General features: G+C 45.0%; 1 protein-coding gene and 2 non-coding genes across 10 annotated transcripts in view; 1 reads left to right on the top strand and 2 right to left on the bottom strand.

Moving 5' to 3' along the window:
• Positions 1 to 3,343: 3,343 nt before the first annotated feature.
• Positions 3,344 to 3,459, bottom strand: LOC115803463 (U5 spliceosomal RNA). The gene has a single exon (XR_004024213.1). It is a non-coding gene; the product is annotated as a U5 spliceosomal RNA (small nuclear RNA).
• Positions 3,460 to 7,053: 3,594 nt separating this feature from the next.
• LTBP1 (latent transforming growth factor beta binding protein 1) overlaps positions 7,054 to 25,952 on the top strand; it is a 425,591-nt gene continuing 406,692 nt past the window's right edge. For 4 of the 8 annotated variants that reach the window (XM_089922380.1, XM_089922381.1, XM_089922382.1 and 1 more), the window contains exons 1-2: positions 7,057 to 8,206; positions 9,269 to 9,339. In XM_089922380.1, coding sequence (XP_089778506.1) covers positions 7,737 to 8,206; positions 9,269 to 9,339 — 541 coding nt within the window. In that variant the 5' untranslated portion in view covers positions 7,057 to 7,736. Of the gene's footprint in view, positions 8,207 to 9,268; positions 9,340 to 25,952 lie in introns of all 8 variants that reach the window. The other 4 variants (XM_089922384.1, XM_022574113.2, XM_022574111.2 and 1 more) reach the window with 3 other exon arrangements.
• LOC115803448 (U6 spliceosomal RNA) lies at positions 15,336 to 15,442 on the bottom strand. The gene has a single exon (XR_004024200.1). It is a non-coding gene; the product is annotated as a U6 spliceosomal RNA (small nuclear RNA).

Below are 25,952 nucleotides of genomic sequence, written 5' to 3'. Positions count from 1 at the left end.
GGACACGGGTTCCAGCCCTGGTCTGGGAAGATCCCACATGCAGTGGAGCAATTAGGCCCGTGCGCCACAACTACTGAGCCTGCGCTCTAGAACCTGAAAGCCACAACCACTGAGCCTATGTGCTCTGGAGCCCGTGCACCACAACTACTGAGCCCATGTGCCTCAACTACTGAAGCCCGAGCTCTCTAGGGCCCACGTGCCGCAACTACTGAGCCTCCGTGCTGTAACCGCTGAAGCCCACGTGCCTAGAGCCTGTGCTTCACAATAAGAGGAGCCACCCAATGAGAAGCCCGCGCACCGCAACAAAGAGTAGTCCCCGCTCGTCACACCTAGAGAAAGCCCGTGCACAGCAATGAAGACCCAACACAGCCAAAAAAAAAAAAAAAAAAAGAAGGAAAGATATTTGGAGGTTTCTTGTCGTGGACTGCTCATAGCAGTTAGGTGTCCAAAAGGATAGTCATTCACTCAACAAACACCATGCATTTACTTACAACAAACATTTACTATGATTTGCAAACTGTGTTAGGCACTGGGAACATGATACACAAGGTGTCTGCCCTCAACACAGGCCTCTAGTGATGAGGTGGAGGCCTGGAAGTCAGGTAGCTTCATGGGGGTGGGGTGGCATTGAGGGTTGGCCGGGTACTTGTATGTTGGGAAGAAAACATGGGGGGAAATATAAAGATGGAAGATGCTCTTCGAAGTGAAATGGAAGTGTAACATCCAGGTTGTGGATTGAAAAGGGTTAAGTGGAAAGTTCTGGAGCAGCTGGCAAATGTAACCTGATCCCTCTCAGCAGTAGCTTGGGCTTTAAAACCAGGAAACCTGGAGGAATCAACAGAGACTGGGCTGGTTTTACTGATCTCCCCTCACTGTTTAGAAAGCCAGGCCTCTCCTGGTGGAGCTAGTGTTTCTTTGGTGGTGTGACTTACTTCTGTATATTGCTCAGTTCATCCATATTATGTGGATTTTTACTAGATCCATTCTCAGTATGTCCTGGCCTCCCATAACAGGGTAAGTTGAGAGGGCAACAAAAAAGAGATGCTATAAAAGCCTTCACTACTTTAATGGTATTACTGGGAATGTAACAGTTTTCAGACAGAAATACGACAAAATTCTTTCTACAGAACTTTTCAGACTGTCAGTTCAGAGGGAGAAAACTTTTTCTTTTTCCCCTACAGAGAGCCACTGCTTGATTCAACTTAATTTAGGTTTGGGGGGAAATTTGGGCAAACCCCATTGTTCAGCAGAACCCTGCCTTCAAAGAGCTAAAGACAAGTCACTTTGTCATCCGTTGTCATTGTAACCAAACCTCAACTATTATTAACCATGACTTGCCTTAGTTCCGGTTTATCTTAGTAAGACCAAGAAGAAAAAAAGTCTTCAGCTGCAAAAGTATTCTGTGTCTACTACCAAGCATGTATTCTGTGCTTAATGCCAGAGATGGATGAGAAATGCTATAAGACTTAGGAAGAGAGAGTAAACTGAGGTTTAGGGTGGTCCAAAGAGCTTCATGGAAGTAAAGGATCTTGAATTCTATTTTGAAGGAGGAGTAGGACTTAGGTGAAGAGGTGATGGTATGTCAGGAGAATGATGTAAGGCGAGACTAGAGGCAGGAATATGGGTGTCCCTTTTTTGGCAGATTAGTGGCTGGCCAGCCTTTTTTTTTTTTCTTTCAAAGAGAAAGAAGAAAAATGGGTAGATAAATGTAGTTGGAACAGAGGTTCATTTGGGAGAGTAGCCCAAGATGAGGTTAAAAGAGTGAGAAGGAAGCAATCTTTGAAGGGCCTTGGGTCTTAGAAAACCAGACAGGCTGTCTAGGAATTGATATGTAGAGGTGGTACAGTAACTTCCCTCATTTTCTTCTTTTTTCTAGGCTGCTTTATTCACTGTATGATATTTTAATCAATTTTATGGGAGGCAGAGAGAATATTTTTGGAAAAAAATAATTAGAATCAAGCGTTAAACTCAGGCAGCATCACATACTTGTGCCATTGGGTGAAAATTCTAATGTAGACAAGAGAAATAACAATGACTAGTGTCCTGAAATTTACACAAAGAAGCAATTCCATCAACTCAACAACCCGGGAAGCATAGGGGCTGACACAAAGCAGAAGGTTCCTCTTCAAATTGGATCATGACTTGTCAGTACCTGCATTTGAGGGAAGAGAGCGTTACTCTGCTTGCCTACCAGGCACTCAACCAACCTTGCAGGTGTCTGGGCATCTTTGAACTTAAATTTAAGCAGGGAAACTAGGTAAATGTCCATTGACTGAATGGAAGGTCAGAGTGTTTATAACTGAGACACCAAAGTGAACTGCATTTCACTGGAGGCTGTTTTGTGATCAAAAGGCATGTATTTCATAGAGTTGAAGGGCATCTCAGTTCAGTGTACATCCAAGTATTTTCCAAGATGCAGACCCTTTGAGACAAAGAACACATTTCCTTTGTGCCCTCTTGAATGTTGACCAGCCAATGACCCAGTGAAGTTTGGAGGAAGTGAATGAAAAGTATAAATAAAATTGTATTGATAGCTACTTAATTATTATGTAGTTTCATGTTTAATATTCAAAAATTTGATTAAATGGGTATGAAAAGCCTCAATGAAAGTAAATTAATGAACAGATTTTTGTTCCCTGAAGACAGAGAGGCATTTCATTGGCAGCTGCCACTGTGTGATACTTATCCTTGATTATACTCAAGGCAAGTAAGAAAGGACCAAAATAATCAGAAAGGGAAATTTAGTGTACATAAAAGTTTACTTTTGGTGAGTTTCTTTTTGTGGATGGGCTCTTCAAAATTTGTAGAAAGCTAGTCCATAACCCTGACACTTTTCCTTTTATGGGTTTCATTTCCCACAGTCCTTTTTTCAATACTCACCACACATGTAATCACTTGTTCCAGGTCTGTTTACCTCATTAGACTCCACGTGGACAGGGTCTGTATTGCCATGGCCAGGCACTCAGGGTCAGCACAAAGGCACTCGCTGGCCCGGGGGCAACTTTGGATTGCAATCCAGCCAGGCATTATTTAAACTTCTCAACCTGAAATGGAAGTTTGTTTTGATTTTGCTGTATGGGTTTACGTAGGCTAGCTGGGGGCCCTAGGGTCAACAAACATTTGTTGAGTGACAACTAAGGATGCTTGGATTTCAGACCTGAAGCTTTAAAGGGAAGGAAAGCACTGGTGTAAACCTTGGTTCCACTTGTTGCTCCGTTCCAGGGGCACCTCATCTTTCTCTGCACATCAGCTCTGTCTCCATCTTGCTGACACATCTTGGCAGAAACACTGATACCTCCATGGGTTGAGTCTCGGCTTTTTTTTTTTTTTCTTTTTTTAAATTGGCCTTGCAAACGCAAGACCTCAAAAAATTGGGTAAAAACTCAGAATTGTTCCTCTCCACGGAAATCTTTAGTAAAAGGCGAAAGATTTATACGATCTGAAGAGAAACCAGAGTATCAGCTTTACTTCTTCATTGGTAAAGCTCCGTGTGATTTTTCATGGAAGCTGAGTTAAACGTGGAGGAACTCACACATTTCTAATCTCCTTCATCTCTGCTCTTTCGATGAAATGGTCGAAAGAACAAGGGAGAGGACCACAAGAGTAAATGTAGTACCTACTTGCAGGCATCTCAAGCTGAAGCTGCGGTCTTTGGCCACCAGCTTGTGTGAGAGAACACGGGACGTCCTGTGCCTCCCGCTTCGCATGTGGTGTAGGGCAGCCAGCCAGCCACCATGCTAGCACCTTCCAAGGTCACAGGTTTAATTCTAGCCCAAATCTGGACAAGCTGATGTTCAGGTGAGAACCCACCGAGGTTCAGAAATGGCTGCCAGGATCCTGGTGAGCAGCCTGAGATTAGCCCGTGGATGCCGGGTATAATTCTTCTCTCCCTATGTTTCCTTTTCCCCTCCTCCTACCTGTTTCCTCCTCTTCTCATTCATTGATTTCTCCTTCATTTTGCACTTCTCCAATCCATCCTCTTCCTAACTTCCCTCCACCCACCTCTTTTTGTCCCTCCTTCCACTGCATCCCCTCTCTTTGTGTCTTCACACTTTCTCTCCTGTTTTCCCGTCCCTTTCTTTTCCATTCCTCAATCTCCCTCTCTCTCTTGCTTTTACTCTCCTTTCTCTTCCTTTTGTCTACAACTCACTGAATTCCTATTTCTCTCTGTCTCTTCTTCCCTCTCTTTCTAAGAATTTCTTGATGAAATTAGAACTAAGAGGGGCTCCATGAAATCCTTGGCTGGAAGAAAAGATGGGTGGAAGGGATTCTGATCGTAGGCAGCCACAAAAGTTGATTTGTAGCTGATCTTAAATGTGGGAAAAGATTTTCAATTACAAAACTCATAAAATGTAAGGATGAGGGATACTGGCTGCATTTAGAATTTGACTAATGGTTTCAAAGTGCTTTAAAAAGTTTGGCATTTGCCAGCCTTCCTTTCTTCCCCTAATCCTCAAACCCATGAGTTTTTATGGGAAATATAATCCTTTTTTCTGATTCATTTACACTTAGCTCATCTGAGTATTGTTTTGTAAAAACCATCTGAAGTCCAAGAAGTTTTATGAGATCTTTAAAGACTTGTGTCTTGAACCAGGAAGTTGTGTACTGCCAATATAAATGGACCTTGAAACCTAGGGGTCTTGGCATTAAACAGGGTCTAAACTTGGCAAAGGCTGGTCCCCATGCCTGACAGAAACTGGGCTTTCATTTTCAGATTAATAGCGAGTTCAGTGTTTTAGATGAGTGACCATCTCATATGATAGTACATAGGTTGCACAACACATTTTTCAAGGATTATCTTACTAGTTATGTAGATAGCAAGAGACTAATGTGGAAAAACTATGACTTTGCTGGAGTTTTTCAACTAGAGTGGGGCTGCTTGCTTATGTGTAAATTACCACATTAATGGTTGTATATAAACACACATGCATACAAATGTATATGGATCATTCACGGATGAGATTAACATTTACACTAGAGATTCTTCCTGTGGTTACATTTCAGAGATTATCTGATTGTAACGTATCCAAATCTGTCATAAGGCAGGTCGTAATCAGATTGAAGACTGGGGTGAGATACCCACCTCTGCTTTGCTGTGGGTCAAGAGAAAGAAAGATTGCGTTGTATCTTTTTAAACATTTTTTTCTGCAGAGTCATAGAGCGTGGTTGAGCTCATTGCTGTCCCCAAATGTGAGGACCTTGGGTTGATCTCCAGGCCCTCTGGAAACAGGCTCTCAGGTGAAATGACTTGCTCAAGTTCCCGTGGGAAGTGAAGCAGCCACACTGCTCCAGCCCAGCCCTCTGGATCCCTGTCCAGGCTCTGCCCTCTGCGGGCAGCTGCCTCTCATTGACCGAAACAGGCTTTGATGTATGCCGTCCATGTGAGTCCTGCAGTGCCTAACAAGAAGAGCTCACCCACCACCATAGACTGCAGTCTGGTCCTTTTGTGATGCTGTCCATCACTATTTCCTGAGCTTTCACCTGTCTGACACGTCTTCTTTCCAGCCTAGGCTCTTCAGCATGGAGTTATTGCTTGTAGACACCCCCTGCTCCCATCCACTTCAACTGTTGCTCATAATCCCTACCTGAGAGAGAAAATCTCTGTAGACTGATTTGAGCTGCGGGTAGGAAATGTTTTCCCTACATGTTGTGAATTTTCCATGAGATGACAAAGAATTGTGGGTTGTACAGTGACATTGGCCTCTCACAAATCAGATACTGCCTTGGGAGAGTTCGGTTATTATCTCAAACTGTTGCTTTATTTATCTTTTTAAAAAGCTTTTGTTTATTTACATTTTTTCTCTCTAACCAGATAGGAAGTTTCTCCAGAACAAAAAGGTTGTGCCTGTGATACTTTGTTTCTGCAAAGGGTCAGCCTCTCTGCTTGCCTCAGAGTAGCACTTGGTGAATATTTATTAGCTTGTGCTCTGTCCTTTCTACAGAATCCCAGGCTGGGAGGCAGTTTCTTCACCCACCTGCCTTCCTCAGTCTTCTCAGCTGGTTCCCTTTGGCCTGGCTCAGAGACTGACCTTGAGTGGCCTCACTCATCTTGTCCACAGGGATGTTCTTAGAGCCACAGACTCTTAGGGCTGGGAGGAATTTTTAATCCAACTTCTCTGTTGGATTACAGAGGAGGAAGTCAAGGTTCAGAGAGGAGAGGTGAACTGCCTGTGGTCTTTCAGCTACTTAGCAGCAGTGTTAGGACTGAACTGAGGTCTCTCCCTCTGGTCAAATGCTGTTTATTCTGTGCCTGGCTCTCAGAGTGTGTTCTCACATGAAACTGGTGGTCAGGCAGATGGACTGAGACCCTCTCCTGCCAAATCAAATATTGGAGGTCTTTCTCCAATGTACAGAAAAAATAGATTAAGGGATTAAGTTTCTTCAACTTTAAATCATTTTCTATTAATTCTTCTTAAACCATTGTCACCTGCTACCAACTGTCCACTAGCCAATGCGGGGTTTTCTATTGCATTCATGTAATAAAAGCGTGAATGCTGCTGGAGACACCGTTTTAAATTCAAATGCTAGAAGTAAATATGTTACTATTTCATGGTTTCCACCCAAAAGCACCCTGACCCCAGGGACTCTGTCCCCTGGGACATTCTGCATCTCCCTTAATGTGATTTTGTGTCATCTCCAGTGAGTGATCCTTTCCTTTCGGATAGGGGTCCAGGGAACTGATCTGACTTTAAAAAGAGACTGATAATGGCTTGGCGTTGTCATGGATCCTAAGCCCTGTCATAGAGGCCTGTATTTCTGTCATAGAGGCCTTTTCACCAGGAGCAGGGCTGCCTGCGGGGTCGATTCCTGTTGCGGTTTTCCCAGTCTACGCGGGCGCCCCCTGCTGCCCACCCTGGTACATGCCAAGAGAGGAGTAGGGTACCAGAAGCTGCACACTCAGAAACAGTCACGCGGAGTTTACAATCCCAAAGGGAACCATCTAAACACTTTCGATGGACACTCCGCGCACCCCGAGCAGTCCTTTCTGGGGCCCGATCTAGTATTTTAATCCAATACCCGCAGCAAGTATCCGAGCAAACACGGATAAGAAAATGACTGGAAATGCCTTCCAGACAGTATCAAATGAGTCCTGTGGGGCTTCTAGAAGGAAAGGACCGTTCAGTGACTTTGACGAGTCCTTTGTCCTTTCCCGGGAGACGGGATCGAGGAGCGGGGACCTCTGCCTTGCCGACCCATAGGAACAATCGATGTGGATGTGGAGGGTGGCGGCGTGTTCTCGGGCTCATCTCACGCTTTCCCCAATTAGGATTTACTGCCTGACGTCACGTCTGCCGGAGATTGGCTGTTCAGATCTGACACTCGGTTCCACGGCGAGAGAAACTTTTTAAAGACTTTGCAGCCCGGGCTGCCGCTGAGCGTCCCGCGCGCTCACACCCGCCCTCGCCCACTCTCGCCGGGTCCCGGGCGCGGCAGCCCCTGCGCCGGCGGCGGGGCGAGCGGACCCTCACCTTGCGCGGCCCGCGCCCCTCGCCCCTCCCCTCCCGGGCCCCGCGTTCCCCACCCCCACCCCGCCCCCTCCTCCCCGCCGCTTTCGGCTGGGGTCTGGGGCCGTTCAGCAGCCCGCAGAACTTCCTCTCCTGCAACCGAGTTTTCCTCCTCCCCGCCTTTCCCGGGCTCCCGGTTGTTCTCGGTGGAGCCTGAGTGCGCGTGGGCGGCCGCACCGGGCGAGCGGCGCGGCCGGGGGCGGGGGCCGGGGGCGCCGGCTGGGGACCGCGATGGCGGGGGCCTGGCTCAGGTGGGGGCTCCTGCTCTGGGCAGGGTTGCTCGCGTCCTCGGTGCACTGCCGGGTGCGGAGGATCACGTACGTGGTGCGCCCGGGCCCCGGCCTGGCGGCGGGCGCCTTGCCCCTGGGCGGGCCCCAGCGCCCGCGGACCTTCAACGTCGCGCTCAACGCCAGGTACAGCCGTAGCTCGGCGGGCGCCGGGGCCCCCTCGGAGCGGACTCGGCGCACCAGCCCGCCCGGCGGCGCGGCCCTGCAGGGGCTCCGGCCGCCGCCACCGCCACCGCCGGAGCCGGCGCGTCCCGGGGGCTCCGGCGGGCAGCTCCACCCCAAGCCTGGCGGTCACCCGGCGGCCGCCCCGTTCGCCAAACAAGGCAGGCAAGCGGTGCGCTCCAAAGTGCCGCGGGAGACCCAGAGCGGCGGGGGCTCGAGGCTGCAGGTTCACCAGAAGCAGCAGCTTCAGGGGTAAGCCCACACCCTCCCTCCTTCCTCGCGCGCGCCGCCCGCGCGGGGACCCGGGGAGTCGCGGCTCCTCGGAGCCCAGCGGCGGCCGTGGGCGTAGTGCGCCGTCGGTGGGTTGTCTCCTCCCCGCCCGCCTCTGCCTGCCTCGCTTGCAGCGCGGCGGGAAGAGCGAAGTGCGGGGAAGCCGGGGAACTCTGACTGAGGATAAACTCCGATCGCATTGTTACTGAGCTGCGGGTAAACACAAAAGGCATTTCTGCCTGGGGCGTAACCTCCTGTGCGCGAACCAAACTGCTCCTAGAAGATGGGCGTAAACATGAAGTCACTACAGCTTAATCCCTCAGCATCAATTAAACTTCACTTTGCAGCTCAGTTTAATTTTTTTTTTCGAGCTAATGGAAAAAAAAAAAGTTTGGAGGAGGGCTGCCTGTAAAGATCCACTTCCTGTTTTGTGACCTGGAATTTTCAGCATCCTACTAATTGTGAGCTTGGCTTCCCTGCACCTGTGGGGTCTGTTTTCCTGGGGCGGCGTGTCTTAGCATTGACAGGAGTTTCGGTTGGATAGTTTCTGTTACTGGGCGTTCATAAACGTCCTCCTTGCCCCTCCTCCTCATTAATCACAGGTTGAGAGTGTGGGGGAAGACTTGTTTTGCTTGTTTGTTGTTGTTTTCTTCAGGGGTGGTTCCAAGAGTTGTGATTTCACTCCTGTTTGGATGCCTCTCTCTGAAACTCAGATTCAATTTAAAACGTGGGTGCAGATAATACACAAAATACATTTGGCTCTACTTTACTTTTGGAGTTAAGAAAACCGTTTATTTGGACCTTGTTCTCCCCTCCTGTATAGTTCTAGGTTATGCAGGTTTTGGTTCTCCCATCCTTCCCTGATACACTGTCCTTACCCTTCTGCTTGGGCAGCTTTGGGTTGGACATCCTGGGTCCCTGCTTCGAAGCTAGAGGAATGTGGAAGCAGGAGGCTGGGCTTGCAGGAGCACCCTGGAGGCTTGGGTTCTCTGGAAGGGAGTGTCGCTACTACTGGACTCAGGGGTCTTGCTTTGTTTGTTTCAGGGTCAATGTCTGTGGAGGGCAGTGCTGCCATGGCTGGAGTAAGGCCCCTGGCTCCCAGAGATGCACCAAACGTAAGTTTCCATGTGCACAGCAGCCCTGCACAGTAGGTGAAGTGGGTCTGTCCACACGGGGCATCCCACAGGGATCACTTGAAGAGGCTATGCAATGTCTGTGATGCAGTCTACCCCGTTATCTGAAGCCTTCATCACCACCCAGGAAGGGCTGGGCCAGGGTAATGACGGTATCAAGGCCAGCAGCGATTCATTGTACAAAACCGTGCCGTGCATCCAAGATTCCCTTGCGCCCAACCGTGGTATTAATTACTCTGTTACCACCGTGAATCAGGGGCTAGGAAAAGAAATTCCCATTGGAGGATGTGCCATATGGCAGAACCAGTACAATTAATTTAACCATGGATATCGACAAATGAAAAACATTCTTTAAGTTGATGGTAGGAGGGGAATGGAAAGTAGGACACTCTGCTCTGGAATAAAGCATCAGTAGTGTTAAAGCTTTCTGAAAACAGCACTCAGAATCTGCCGTCCTTGTGGCCTGTTTCCTAGGAGGTAACCACTCTACTGTTCTTCAGAACTGACAAGTGGGTTTTCCTGCATTGCTTCTCCAGCTAATACACAGGCTTAGGAGTGTTTTGAAACATGTATTAATGATGCATATAGATTTGAGAACATCAGAAAATACTTCCCTGTGCATTGTGAAATTAAGGATTAAGGTAAAATATTCTTTGAGGGTCCTCTTGACGAGTTGATTCTGTCTGGTGCTACTGGACATAAAGAATTCTTACTTCCATTCAGAAATAGTTAAGCATTCTTATGTGTTCCCTGCATAGAGTTTGAAGCATAAACATGTGGATTAGAATCGTTCAAAATTTTAGCTGCTTTTTGGTATGCAGTGTAATAAGTAAAATTTAGCAATTTGTCTTGTACACGGTTTGGATTTTAAAATGCTGGTGAATTAATTTAAAATTTTTTCTATTATGGTCATTTCTATTACAGTCATTCTGGTGAACTTGCTTGTTGGAAGATGCCTTCAATCCTTGAAAGAAACAGGACTTTGGCATAGTGGCTTTAGTTTTATAAAAAGCAGTGTCCAGGTGGGTTATGATTTGGCTGTGATCAAGGAGCAGTGGCAGACATGAACTCACTAATCAGCCTCCTGGATATTGAACTCAAACCGCTAGATCAGAAATACTCAGGGTTGTAGGCATTTTATTTTTCATTTTAAATTTATTTTATTTATTTATTTTTGGCTGTGTTGGGTCTTTGTTGCTGCTCGCATGCTTTCTCTAGTTGCGACGAGCGGGGGCTACTCTTCGTTGCGGTGCGCGGGCTTCTCTTTTTGCGGAGCACAGGCTCTAGGTGCGCGGGCTTCAGTAGTCGTGGCATGCGGGCTCAGTAGTTGTGGCTCGTGGGCTCTAGAGTGCAGGCTCAGTAGTTGTGGTGCACGGGCTTAGTTGCTCTGCGGCATGTGGGATCTTCCCGGACCACGGCTGGAACCCGTGGCCCCTGCATCGGCAGGCGGATTCTTAACCACTGTGCCACCCGGGAAGCCCCAGGCATTTTAGATTGTCATAATTCTTCACATCTTCTTAGATTACACTTGACAATAGCGCACCAGCATTTTCCTGAATTTACAATTGCTTGGGTCCAATTACATACCCTCTCCTCCCTTCGGTAACTCCTGCTATGATGTTGTTTGCCTGTTATGTGCAGACAGCTCACCCATGACAGCAGCATTGCTGTGCAAAGTGGGGTATTGCTGTGTAAAGATTAAAGATACAGAGCAGGTTGTTATAGGTGATGGTGAGTGCTCCTTGATGCCCATTAGAGAGAATGTGTTAAGACTTTCAAAGAAGTTTACTTGGCAAATGATGCCGTTGAGTGCCCTCTCTGAAAAGAGAGTAGTACCCCATTCTTAGGTTGTCTGAGGATTTGCAGGTCCAAAGAAGATGCTCTAGAAGGAGAACATCCGATCTTGAGGAATCACCTCATGGCTTCCTGCTTCTCCAGATGAGGGAGGCAAGGGCACAAGTGTGCCTCGGTTTAGCCAGGTTTGCCCTCTGGTGACCCAGAAAGAGAAAGGCTGCAAAAGGCTACCCGTCAGAAAAGTTAGGGTTGCACAGTTACTGTATACGGTGTCCCAGAGGATGTTGCTCCGTTGGCTTAGTCTCATGATACCAATAACAAATGCTTCTGGCTTTTGGTTTAAGTTATCCTTCCAGCTTCTAGAAGGTAGCCCTTGGACAGCACCGGGACCTAAGCAATCAGTGTAACATTAGCCTTCCAGTACTGCCCAATCTGACAAATTAATTCAGGCCCAAATGGTGGAAGCTTAAATCACAACTTCTTTCAAGAACAGTTGTGTTTTTAAAAATGATGCTGGGTTAGGTCAGTGCTCAATCCAAAGTAATATACGCTAGATGGATATGTTTCAATGGGGGGTCTTGTGTTTGTCTCCCTGTGCAGAGCCAGGGAGATGAGGGAGCCTTATACCTTCACATGGGACAACTGGGGTTACCACTGATGCGGCAAAACTTGTGTCCATGGCTAAGCAGTGTGACACCAGGAAAGACCCCTGGTCTTGGGTTCAGGAAACCTGAGTTTAAACCCTCAAGTGTTCACTAGCTGTGTGGCCTTGGGGAATTCATTTGACCTCTCTGACCCTTATATTTTCCCATCCTGAAATGAGTGTGCTAAAAACTTGACTACTGGGACTTCCCTGGCGGTCCAGTGGATAAGACTCCACGTTTCCACTGCAGGGGGTGTGGGTTTGATCCCTGGTTGGGGAACTAAGATCCCACATGCCGGACGGCGTGGCCAAAAAAACAAAACAAAACAAAAAAACCCCCAAATTTGACTACTTTCTAGGATTGTTACAGGTATCAAGGTGAAATAGAATGATGGATGTGAAAGCCTTGATGAAACCAGAAGGAGTCTTAGAGTTTATTATTGAATCAAGCCAAGTAAATCCTGTCTCATTTATTATTTGGTTTTCGTTTTTCCCTATGTATGTTTCTCCAGCTATTGTCGTCATCTTCCTTTCAAAGAATGTACATGTGGATCCCTTTTTATATTACAGCTTTAAAGTAGTTTAGGGCTGGGGGAGGGGGAAATAGGGAGATATTGGTCAAGGGGTACAAAGTTTCAGTCCCTCAGGATGATTAAGTTCTGGAGATCTAATATACAGCGGTGTGACTATAGTTAACAGTACTGTGTTATATACTTGAAATTTCTTCAGAGGGTAGATCTTAGAGTGTTCCCACCACACACACACACACACACACACACACACACACACGTTAACTGTGTGGTGATGGGTATGTTTATTAGGTTGACTGTGGTGCTTATTTTACAATGTGTGCGTATATCAAAACATTGTTATACACTTTAAATATATACAATTTTTATTTGTCAATTATACCTCAATAGAGATGAATAAAAAAAGGGATAAATGAAAAAGCCAGTCACTTCCATCCTGCCTGGCTTTGATTACTGAGAAAAAAGAAATAAAGTAGGCTGGGTTGTTCTGTATCCCAGAATGATTTATTTTAAAAGAACTTTGAAAGAGACTAAATATTAGATTATTTGTGTATCTCTAGTTCTCTTTGTGTAAAGCTTGCTGTTTAGATGGAAAATACTCCCCTAAGGTATTCATAAATTGAATGGAAAAAATTCTGACACCAATTTTTGTGACTACAACTACTTTGGTAAATACTAGTGAAATTTAGACTGCAAAAGAAATTGATCTGTGGTCTCTTTCCTCTCTCACTTCCTTATTATGCTGAGATTGAACAATTGCACTTGGATATGGTTTATTACACTTAACAAATACAAAAACCAATGGCACGTCAACATGAATTTCCTTATTACGATAGTAATCGTCATATACATAATTAACACAACATTGTAAAACAAGTGTACTTCAAATTAAAAAAAGGTAGTAGTTATCATACAATGTGTATGCACATTTAAATGTGCACATTAAATTTAAATCAACAGCAAGGATGCCTTGTAATTGTCAGTTCTATTTTGAGGATAATTGAAAGGGTTTAGCTGAAGAATTTCAGTTTGTAGAGACTGTTTTCCAGTTGATACAAAAAATATTTCTGCATAAGAGTTGGGATGTGTTTCTGTTGTTCAGTTTGCTTAATCCTGTGAGGAAAACAAGGTGCCCCTTCGAGGCAGACTGGATTGTTTTTAGTTGATTGAAACTTAATTTAAATGGGCCATAGGCAAATGCTTCTGAAGACTGAAGATTTAGCGAACCTGAAATTGCCAATCAGAGAGATGTGAAACAAACGGCAGCAGACCCACATGGGCAGAGAGAATGGATGTGGGTGTCCGCAGTGGCAGCCCCGAGGGCTTTAGCCACCCAGTCTCTACATAGAGATGCCCAGTTGCATGTTAATGCTTCTTTTCCAGACACCCTCTGTATGTGTGTCTCTAGGAATTGAAATCACAGCTCGAGATATGGCATTTTAGTTATTAATGTGGAATGACTGCTGATAGCGATGTCCATTTTGGGCAAAGGAGAAGGCACTGCATCTGTTCCCTTTCCAAGGGGTTCACATTTATTGGGAGGGTGTTAACTTTTTTTTGCCTATCCCCATTTTTACATTTTGTTCCCTCTGTCTAAACTGAACCCACCCCCTCTTGGTTGTTCCAATCTTTTTGTGCCCCTCTCAGGGTAAGTGCAGGCCAGAGAGAGACATTGCCAGTGGGCTCTCCAAAGAGGAGACTGGACCTGGGAACAGACAACACAAAAGAATAAAGGGGAGATGAGGGTGAGGCCGGGTTGGCAGGATGAGGTGGATGGAACAGGAAAGATGGCAGATCTGAATCCAAAGCGGGAGCCTGGCACGTGGCAGGCCCTCCCTAAATGCATGGATGGTTCTTTCATTTCTTTAACGGATATCTGTTTAGCTTTTACCATGTGCCAGGGTCTATGAATAGAGGAGAAACGCAGCCAGCTGTAGAGAGTGCGGGGTCTGTTTTTACTCACTTAACTCATGGCACATCAAATGACTTGTTCTCTCCTTAGCAAGAAACAGAAAATCGATATTCCATTGCTTTTCCACTGGCATTCAGCCCACAGTGCTTTGGGGGAAAAAAACCCCCAAAGCCAACCCTAGGCATTTTCCTTAATTATATACAGAAGAGACATAGTCACGTATACCCTTGGTGCTTAGGGTTGCTGCGGTCGAGGGCATCGTCCATGAGTGTGGGGTGTGGCTGGAGTTGCAGGTGACAGAGGCCTTTCAGGCCATCTCCTGTCCCTCTTGGCTTGGCGTTGTGCTAGCTGAGCTCGGGAGTTGGGCCCGGAGTGATCACACAGCTTTCGTCAGCCCGCTGTGGCCATTGACAGCTGCTTCGCCAATAGATCCACAGGGAGGTTTATTGTGGCAGCTGCTGGGAGCACCCACCCGGCCCCAGTGCTGGGAGCAGGGGTGGGAGGGTTGGCTGGAAAATCTTGTCGTGCGGCACAGACCGCCCGGTGAAGGGGGAAGGACCCAGAGGTCAAGTTCACACTGGGTCAAATATGTGTTCTCAGCACTGGTTAAAACAAACATTTAGGAACCATAAATGCTGGGCTGCGATCATACTTAAACCCTCATTGTGCAACCCTGCAGCCCCTGGGCCAACCTGAACACCCCGCCCTCCCGCCCCTGCCCGGCCTGCTTTAGTGAAGCGTTCCTCTGCCCGTTGAACCCTTGGCCCTTAGGAAGCCTGCCTTGTTCAAAGGACCTTTGGCCACCACAGGAGTCTGCTGTTTCTGAGCCTGTTATTTGTTGTCTTGGATATTCCAAACATACTCAAACATGTTTGGGAGCTCAAATCAGTTTTCCTAAAATGCAGATTTTGCTTCCACGTTCTTCCTAGCAATGAACAGGGCAACTAGGAGTGCTAGGGCGGTGTCACCACTCTTGTAACACTGACCAAGATCAGAGCAGGGGCTGAGAAGCTGCTGCTGAGGGCAGGGTAATTTGTGCAGTGCCTTGGAGCCTGTGAAGGGCGTTCGCTTTCTTTCTTTTACTTTTAAAAAAAAAAAAAAAAAAAAGGAATGCTTCGTGAATTTGCATGTCATCCTTGGGCAGGGGTCATGCTAATCTTCTCTGTATCTTTCCAATATTAGTATATGTGCTGCAGAAGCCAGCACTGGAGAGCATTTTCTTGACCTTCACACCCTGGGAGTGTAGACCAGGCAGCCATGATTTATTAGCCCCTTTTTAAACGGGGGACAGGGCTCAGACCCCACCCCAGCTCTGTGGCTCTTGGTTTATTGTTCTTTCTACTGCCCTAGGCTTCCTGGACGTCCAGTGTGGCAGCATCTCTCTTGAGGTCTTGGTCTTCGACTCTCCTGACAGCCCTGCTTTGGACTGGCTTTCACTGCCTCTGTTCGCTGTGTGATCTCCCAAGCCTGTAACAAAGTACCACAAACTGGGTGGCTTAGAACAACAGAAATGTATTGTCTCAGAGTTCTGGAGGCTAGAAGTCCAAAATCAGGGTGTCGTGAGGGTTGGTTCCTTGTGAGGGAAGATCTGTTCCAGGCCTCTCTCCCTGGCTAGCAGAAGGCTGTCTTCTCCTTGTGTTTCTTCACCTCATTTCCCCTCTAGGCATGTCTATCTTTGTGTCCAAATTTCCCCTTTTTATAAGGACACCCGTCATATCAGATTAGAGCTCACCATAATGACCTCATTTTTAACTTGGTTACCTCTGTAAAGACCCTGTCTCCAAATAAGGTCACAAACTAAGGTACCAGGGATCAGGAATCCAACACAGCTTTCTTTGTGGCGGGGGGGTGGGGGGGACCATTCAACTCGTGATAGAAGGCCATAGATGCTCTGCACGTGGGCTTGAGAAGTGGGCTACTCAGAGCTGGGCCACCCCTGAGGCAGTCAGGGATTCCCTAGCAATGACCCCAGGATGGGTGGGCAGAGGCTCAGTTGCGCTCCTCCCACATAGTCTGTGACTGTGGATCTAATGCGGCTTCTTCCCTAATTCAGGAGCTCTGGCTGCTTCAGGGAGCAGAAAATGCGAGGAACTGGCCACTGGTGATTTTGGTTATACCTCTGGGCATTTCCACTTGTTCTGCTTTAAGGAGATTCTGTGGTGCCTCTTAAACATGAATGTGCAGCTGGTCGCTGGAGGAGTTTGTTAAACTGCTTTCTTGAATCAGAGTCTCTGGGATTTTTATTTAATGAGCACATCAGGTGATACTGATGGAGGTGGCCCACCTTTTGAGAAACAGTGATCCAGAAGGAACCCTGTCCTGGGCAATATTTATGACACTTTGTGTGGGAATCTGAAAGCCAAGCCTAACACTTAGCAATTTAGAAATTTGTCAAGGCGGGAGCCCTCTAAACATTGCTTTAGGTCAGTTTTAAATAGTACGTACAAAGATGGCTGCATACAGGGTTATTACACCCAGTGTTTCTTTTGTTAGTTGAATGATAAATACATATATTTTTACAAGAGTTGGACACTTGCAAAATTGTTAATGACACATAGGTGGTTAAATAAAGTGGTTTTAAAAAAGGTTGAAACACTTTGGAACACATTGGGCGCTTTTTCCACTAAATATTTTATTTTTAACTATAAAATATTTTAAATACACAAAAATGCAGGAAATAATACATCCAGCTGCTCATGTTTTTAAAACCACCCTGATGTGATAATTAAGCACAATAATTTACAGATAAGGGAGAAACTATGGTCTTATCTTGCTCTTTTTTTTTTTTTTTTTTGGCTATGTTGGGTCTTCATTGCTGCACACAGGCTTTCTCTAGTTGTGGTGAGCGGGGGCTACTCTTCATGGCGGTGCACAGGCTTCTCATTGTGGTGGCTTCTTTTGGTGGCTTCTTCTTCTTCTGGGCGCGCGGGCTTCAGTAGTTGTGGCATGCGGGCTCAGTAGTTGCAGTGCGCGTACTCTAGAGCATAGGCTCAGTAGTTGTGGCACACAGGCTTAGTTGCTCCGTGACATGTGGGATCTTCTGGGACAAGGGATCGAACCCGTGTCCCTTGCACTGGCAGGTGGATTCTTAACCACTGTGCCACCAGGGTTATCTTGCTCTAACTGCATGTTTTACTAATGAAGTTTCCTATCTTCCTAGGGGAGAGAAAATAGTACATAATTTGTTGGTGTGACACAAAATGGTTGTTTTGGTACTTATGGAAAAATACATCAGAGCTGTATTTGTATAAGCTCACGTGCACCTATTCATTTGCCTAGCTTATTATTAAGGATTGAACATTTCATGTAAGCACAGTCCATTGGGCACCAAGAATCTGTGTGCACGGTGTCATTTAGACCCAAGACAATGTGGTTACAAGAAGGAAATGCTACCTGTTACTGTCCCACCTGACCCGCCTTTCTTGCTTTCCTCCTCTTTCTCTCTGTCCTTACTAGGCCTCAGTTTTGCTTGCCGTGAACTAGAGGCAGTATAGGTCCGTGGTTAGAAGTTCAGTCTTTGGAGTTAGAATACAAGGCACCTAACTTGATGTTAATACTTTGTCAACACATCCCCACTATGTGACCTTGGACTGTGAGAGCTGGGGCAAGGCTAAGTTACCCCATTCACAGGACAGGTGTGATGATGGTTTGTGCCATCATTCAGAGGCTTGTTGGGGGACCGCATGAAGTAATACACAAAGAGTTCTTGGAGAGCAGCTGTCCCCCTGCCCCCCGCACAACAGTATTTGACAGATGTGAGCTCTCAGGGGTTCCTGTTTGCTTGCTTAGACCCTCTCCCTCCTGGGCGCCTCAGCTTTTTACACACCCCTCTTGGTGTTTCTCAGATCCCCTGGTGAAAATCATGGCTCTCTCTTCCCCTCTCTGGGAGCACTCTGTTTTCACTCTTACTTTGCTCTGGGTATGGCTGGACCAGGGGAGAGGGGCATCTGCCTCCCCATCAACGTGGAGCTCCTGGGGAGCGGCATTTTCTTTCTTTTTTTTTAAAAACACTTTTAAAAAATAAATTTATTTATTTATTTATTCTTGGCTGTGTTGGGTCTTCATTGCTGCACACAGGCTTTCTCTAGTTGCGGAGAGCGGAGGCTACTCTTCCTTGCGGAGCTCGGGCTGTAGGGTGCGCAGGCTTCAGTAGTTGTGGTACATGGGCTTATTTGTCCGCGGGATGTGGGATCTTCCCAGACCAGGGATCCAGCCTGTGTTGGTCCATTCATCGGCAGGCGGATTCTTAACCACTGTGCCACCAGCGAAGTCCTGCAGGATTTTCTTTGTGTCATTTTAAGTACCCAGGCTCTGTTCCTTGCCATAGTACAAATGCTAACTGAATCGAGTAGAATTGAATTGAACCAGCATCTCTGATTTTGCTGTGTTGTAAATACTATCCTCTAAATTCTACCTAAAGAATTCTACTTCCTTTTTTGTTTCCTCTCACCTTTGGGCAATAATTTTCCATTGGTTTTCTTTCTACTATTTTTTCTGTGTGCTTATCCCTTGCCTGACAGACACTGCCTATTATGACAGCTTTTCAAGGACACACCACCTTATTCCATTTCCTCCTACTTCTCTGAAGGCTACCCTGGCATGGCCCAAACTTTAAGACAGCTTTTCCTTTCTCACTGCCAATTTTAGAGTCTTTCAGCTAAACATCATCTGATAGAGATTTGGGGCTAAGTAAAATGAATGTTGTATGATTTTCCCTGTAATTTTAGATCCCCAAATACTTCTCTTGGCCAACTACACTATTCCCTGTGGTTTTTTCACTCCATTACATTTGAGTAATATTGTTGGCATGGACCTAAGTAAACAGTTTGCGAAATGTCGTGTTTTGTAAATTAGGAGATGGATGGGCTGGTTTTTTAATACATGCTCTTGGTTCTGCTGGACCAGAGGAAGGATGAGTTTGGTCAGTAGATGGGAAGACAAATTGGAGGAAGGTTTTTTTTTTTTTTAAAATTTGTTTTGTTTATTTATTTTTGGCTGCATTGGGTCTTCGTTGCTGCATGCGGGCTTTCTCTAGTTGTGGCGAGTGGGGGCTACTCTTCGTTGCGGCGTGTGGGCTTCTCATTGCGGTGGCTTCTGTTGTTGCGGAGCACGGGCTCTAGGCGCGTGGGCTTCAGTAGTTGTGGCACTTGGGCTCAGTAGTTGTGGCTCACGGGCTCTAGAGCACAGGCTCGGTAGTTGTGGCGCACGGGCTTAGTTGTTCCACGGCATGTGGGATCTTCCCGCACCAGGGCTCGAACCCGTGTCCCCTGCATTGGCAGGTGGATTCTCAACCACTGTGCCACCAGGGAAGTCCCTGGAGGGAGGTGTTTTTAACTGAAGTTGATGTGGTCCATTTACTCATCAGTTATTTAAAGGTGAGAACTAAATGGTTGGAGGGAAACCTTCAGAAGTATATTTTGGTAATGAATTAAGGGAGAATCTTCACAGGGGAAAGAAGATGTAACCAGCAAAAAGCCACTGGAGGAAAAGAGGATCATAAAATAAGGAATATATAATAATAAGGATCCTTTGTCTTTGTAGACTTTAAAATGTTTGTATTTCTTATAGGATTACCAAACAATTCCAATCTCCCTTTCAATCTTGCAGGAACTTCAGTTTATCATTGTTACTATAAAATAAGAGTAGAATCTCTATCCTTTCATCCATATGTGTTACATTTAACACCATATCAAGTGGGCAGTTAACAATTAGCATCTTCAACATGTTTCATTGTAAAAGCCATTTAAATCGGCTAAGAGGTACCACCTCACCTTGATGAATCATTTGCTACATTGGTTCAAGAGTGGGAGTGCTTCCGTCTCTGCCATTAGCTGTGAAGTTTCAAGCAGATCAATTAGTTAACTCCTAAGATTTTTTTTCAAGCTGAATGAAATGAATGGGGATAGGGCCATTCATCACCCAACCTAATTCAAGTCATTCTTGTGAATATTGGGCATACAAATCCTCTTCTGTCTTAACTTTTTTTTTTTTAATTGGGGTATAATTGCTTTACAATGTTGTGTTAGTTTGTGCTGTACATGAAGTGAATCAGCCATATATATACATATATCTCCTCCCTCTTGGACCTACCCCCTCCCCGCCCCAAATCCCACCCATCTGGGTCACCACAGAGCACCAAGCTGAGCTTCCTGTGCTATACAGCGGGTTCCCACTAGCTATCTATTTCACACATTTTTTACATTGTATCACTTTTGTGTGTGTGCACTTGTGGGTGTGTGCTTCCCGGCTTGATGTGAGCTCTGTCTGTGAGGGTAGTGATCAATACCATAACCATCTTTTTATCCTCGGACCTAGTAAGCACATAGACTTTTATGGAAGGAAGGAATGAATGAATTATTAAATGGATGAATGAATTCATTTGTTGTACTTTCACTGAGTCCCTGTGTGCTAGGTACTGGCACACAGAAGGTGTTAAGATTTATTTTCTATGAAGAAAATAAAACAGGGCGAGAGGATAGAGAGTGATGGGGGCCGGGGGAAGGGGGATGGAGTAAGGAAAGGTCACTGTAAGGAAGTGGCTTATGAGACCTATGTGATATGAAAGGGTCTGGTGGAAGAGCCTTTTTGGACAGGAGAACAGCTAGAACAAAGGCCCTGGGGTGGGAATACGCCTGGCCCTGTACAGGGACCCAGAAGTGAGTTTCGTTGGGTTGTTAGTATAGGCTAGAGTAATAGGTGATAAGGGAGACAGGGCTGGATCGCCAGTCAGGTCTTGTAGGCTGTGGAAAGCCATAAATAGGGGACTTACAGCTTACAAATGCAAGTAGATTTTATTATTAATGAATAAACACAATACAGGATTTGGTATTTATCAGCACTACTTTTCTATGTCTGTGAGTCTGTTTCTGTTTTGTAAATAAGTTCATTTGTATCATATTTTAGATTCCACGTATAAAGTGGAAGTAAGTAAGTGGACTTAATTCACTTAGTATGACAGTCTCTAGGTCCATCCATGTTCCTGCAAATGGCATTATTTCATTCTTTTTTATGGCTGAGTAGTATTCCTTGTATATATATGCCACATCTTCTTTATCCATTCATCCATTGATGGACATTTAGGTTGCTTCCATGTCTTGGCTATTGTAAATAGTGTTGCTATAAACATTGGGGTTCATGTTTCTTTTCAAATTATAGTTTTCCCTAGATATATGGCCAGGAGTGGGATTGCTGGATCATATGGCAACTCTATTTTTGGTTTTTAAAGAAACCTCCATACTGTTTTCCATAGTGGCTGCACCAATTTACATTCTCACCCACAGTGTAGGTGTTTTCTCCACACCCTGTCCAGCATTTGTTATTTGTAGATTTTCTGATGATGCCCATTCCAACTGGTGTGAGGTAATACCTCATCGTAGTTTTGATTTGCACTTCTCTAGTAATTAGTGATGTTGAACATCTTTTCACGTGCCTATTGGCCATCTGTATGTCTTCTTTGGGGAAATGTCTATTTAGGTCTTCTGCCTATTTTTTGATTGGGTTGTTGTTGTTTTTGTTGAGTTGTGTGAGCTGTTTGTACATCTTGGAAATTAAGCCCTTGTTGGTCACATTGTTTACAAATATTTTCTCCCATTCCATAGGTTGTCTTTTCATTTTGTTTATGGTTTCCTTTGCTGTGCAAAAGCTTATAAGTTTGATTAGGTCCCATTTGTTTATTTTTGCCTTTCTTTCTATTGCCTTGGGAGACTGACCTAAGAAAACATTGCTAGGATTTATGTCAGAGAATGTTTTGTGTATGTTCTTTTCTAGGAGTTTTATGGTGTCATGTCTTATATTTAAGTCTTTAAGCCATTTTGAGTTTATTTTTGTGTATGGTGTGAGGGTGTATTCTAACTTCATTGATTTACATGCAGCTGTCCAGTTTTCCCAACACCACTTGCTGAAGAGACTGTCTTTTCTTCATTGTATATTCTTGTCCATTGTATATTCTTGTCTCTTTTGTCAAAGATTAATTGACTGTACGTGTGTGGTTTTATTTCTGGGCTTTCTATTCTGTTCCATTGATCCATACGTCAGTTTTTGTGCCAGTACCATGCTGTTTTGATTACTGTAGCTTTGTAGTATTGTCTGAAGTCTGGGAGGGGTATACCTCCAGCTTTGTTCTCTTTCTTCTGGATTACTTTGCAATTCTGGGTCTTTCATGGTTCCATATAAGTTTTAGGATTATTTGTTCTAGTTCTGTGAAAAATGTCATAGGTATTTGATAAGGGATTGCATTAAATCTGTAGATTGCTTTGGGCAGTATGGCCATTTTAAGTGTACTAATTCTTCCAATTCAATGTTTCATTGTTCTTAATGTATAAGTCTTTCACCTACTTAGGTTTATTCCTAAGTATTTTTTTTTTGGATGTGATTTTAAAAGGGGTTGCTTTATTACTTTCCCTTTCTGATATTTCATTGTTAGTGTAAAGACATGCAACAGATTTCTGAATGTTAATTGAAAAATAATGTTTTAAATAGAAAGTTGAATCACCTTTATTGTTAATTTTTTTTTTTTTTTTTTACGGTACGCGGGCCTCTCACTGCTGTGGCCTCTCCTGTCATGGAGCACAGGCTCCGGACGCGCAGGCTCAGTGGCCATGGCCCACGGGCCCAGCCGCTCCACGGCATGTGGGATCCTCCTGGACCGGGGCACGAACCCGCGCCCCCTGCATCGGCAGGCGGACCCTCAACCACTGCGCCACCCGGGAAGCCCCCTATTGTTAATTTTTATTGATGAGAAAAGCTGCATATAGAATAGTGAAGTACCCAAGGCCATACACAAATTACTGTTGCAGTCTAACTTCCTGCATTGTACCCAGATCGCCAGACCAGCCCCATGCTGATTGGACCTCTGTGCCTTTGCTGAGCTCTGGCAGAAGGTGACACTCTCACCAGAGCCATGAGGCCAAGACTTAGGATGGAAGTTTGAGGATCAAAAAAAAAAAAAAAAAAGTCTCTGGTCACTGCTGTGTTGAAAAGCAAACTAGGGGGGATCTTCACATGGTACTAAATAAAAAATAAAATGTTAAATCCTTTAAAAAAAACTTTAAACATAAAAATGCCAATCTTGTGCTTGTAGAAAATTCACAGAGAGCAGTTAGGATGTGTTAAAGTAAGAGTATAAAATTTTTGGAATACATTTGAATTCTGTTCTGAAGTTTTCTTTGATGCCTCTGCCCCATGCAACTTATTGTTGGTGGGGTGAGCCCGAGATAGGTGCAAAGGTAGCCTCTGCTGGGAGATTTTGTTCCTATTTGTAAATGAGGTTAATACCACCCTCTGCAGTTAAGATCAGATAAAATGAGGCTCATGAACAAGCTTCACAGGAGAGCCCTATAAACATAAGGTGATATTATTAATAAAGTTTTTCTGTCTGTTTTGTGAAAACTTTTCAATTGTTGGTGAAAATTTTTTTTCTATAATGTGTTAGTATACTTCTTTTCTTGAAAATTAGAATGCTTGGGACTTCCCTGGTGATCTAGCAGTTAAGACTCCGCACTCCCAGTGCAGGGGGCCTGGGTTTGATCCCTGGTCAGGGAACTGGATCCCGCATGTATGCCGCAACTAAGAGCCCACATGCTGCAACTAAAGATCCTGCACGTGGCAATGAAGATGCCGCGTAACGCAACTAAGACCTGGTGCAGCCAAATAAATAAATATTTAAATATATATATATATATATATATATATATATATATATAAGAAAATTAGAATGCTTAATGTATTTCAGTAAGTTTTGGGGGTCATAGATCTTGTGTATCACACATTTACATTGATCATCCCATTTATGGTCTCTGGGGGCACATCCTGGAAGTTGGCTTGAAAATAAGCAAAAATACCTAAATCTCCACGTTAATTCCCCGTCCACATGCACGAGTGATTCGCTTTATTCTCCTAAAAGTAGAGTGCAGGCAAAGACGAAGATTTCTTCTTTTGAGAAAGCTCCGTTTCTTTCTTATTGTGATAGTGAAAAGGTTATGTTTTTAGTCCAAAATTTCTCAGTAATTGGAGGTGAAATAATACAGATGATAAATTAAAGTCAGGGACCCTGTTTTTGTTTTACTTTGTATCCTTTGGGAAGCTGGCCTACCCAGTGGTTCTGCATATACAATAGACCCTTAGTTGTTTGATTAATAAGCATTACAAGTCACATTTGTTTTGAGGGAAAGACCAGCTGAAATTCATTTAACTCAGTGGCTACCAGATTATGTCAGTAAGCTGTTCCTTTTGTTATGAGAGAATGTATATTGCAACAAACCTCCCTGGGTGACAGTTTTTAATGCTCAATGTTGAGTGCTAGACGCTCTTTCTCTGGTAAAATTGCCCCATTCCTTCCTATAATACAGACTGCTTGAGTGGCACTTCATAGACCTAGGGATTCTCAAAGCATGGTCCCTGGACCAGGGGCAGCAGCATCGCCTGGGAACGCATTAGAAATGCAGATTCTCAGGCCCCACCCTGGACTCGCTGAAGCAGAAACTGAGGTTGGGGCCCAGCACTCTGTGTTTAACGTGCCCTCCAGGGGGTGCCGTTATAGTTGTGGTTTGAGAACCACTACTCTCGCTAAACCCATCTCCTTCTCCCTTTCTGTGTCCCCCCTGCACCCCTCCTTGATCATCCAAGGGGGAGAAGGAGTACAGGGAAATTGGCTCCTTTGGGCTCCAGGCCTTGGGGACTAGAAGCGTGTGTTTTCTCCCCTTCCCAACGGAACGGAGCGATTCCCTTGTCTCAGGTGGGAATTCTGGACCTGAGCAGATGCAGCCGTGCACATTGACACACAGTCTGTTCTGCACAGTGACTGAGGAGACTTGGAGAAGCCGTTTTGCCAGCCAGTGAACGTGGGTTTTGTACCTTTGGGCCTTCCTAGTTCTGTTCTTTACTGTGGACAATGCTGAAATCACTTCTTCATGTTCTTCAGAGCTGCAGTTATCAGCTTTGTGTGGTGCATGGATCCCCTCTGTCTCACAACCCCCTGTGGGATGTATAAGAAATGCAAGTTGTGGGAATGAACTTATTTAGGAGACAGAAACAGACTCACAGACATAGAAGACAAACTTATGGTTACCAAAGAGGAAAGAGGGTGGGGAAGGGATAAATTAGGAGTTTGGGATTGGCAGATACAAACACTATATATAAAATATCAATAGATAAATCACAAGGTTCTACTATATAGCACAGGGAACTGTATTCAATGTCCTCTAATAAACCATAATGGAAAAGAATATGAAAAGGAATATATATATATATACACACACACACATACTGAAAAACTTTGCTGTACACCAGAAACTAACACAACATTGTAAATCGAGTATACTTCAGTTAAAAAAAAGAAATGCAGGTTATGGGGCCCCACCCCATACCTACCACAGTGGAACCCCCAGGGGTGACCCTCGTTTTCACAAGCACCCAGCCGACTGATCCACATGGAAGCTTGAGGACCCTGGGCTTAAAGTGGGTATACTGAAATAAAAGATGTCACAGGCAAGGAATGATGAGAAAGGTATTACACAATAAATAAAAGGAACAGGAGTGAATGTGACATCTTGTTTTGGAGGCAGGTGCTGTTACTCGTTTCCAAGATAGTTTAGAAGTGAAATGAAGAGCAAGCTGTGGTCCAGAACATGCCCTTGGCATTGGCAGGGACAAAGCTTTCTTGTGTGAAGATGAGGAAGTTCAGACGGAGAATGGACAAGGCAGAGTTGCTTGGCCATTC

This window comes from Delphinapterus leucas, chromosome 13 (assembly GCF_059928025.1).
Source record: "Delphinapterus leucas isolate spDelLeu-1000000601 "Yukka" chromosome 13, BTC_Dleu_Yukka2, whole genome shotgun sequence".
NCBI classification, from domain to species: domain Eukaryota; kingdom Metazoa; phylum Chordata; class Mammalia; order Artiodactyla; family Monodontidae; genus Delphinapterus; species Delphinapterus leucas.
Note: the sequence above shows the minus strand (reverse complement) of the source record. Positions and strands in the feature narration are given on the sequence as shown.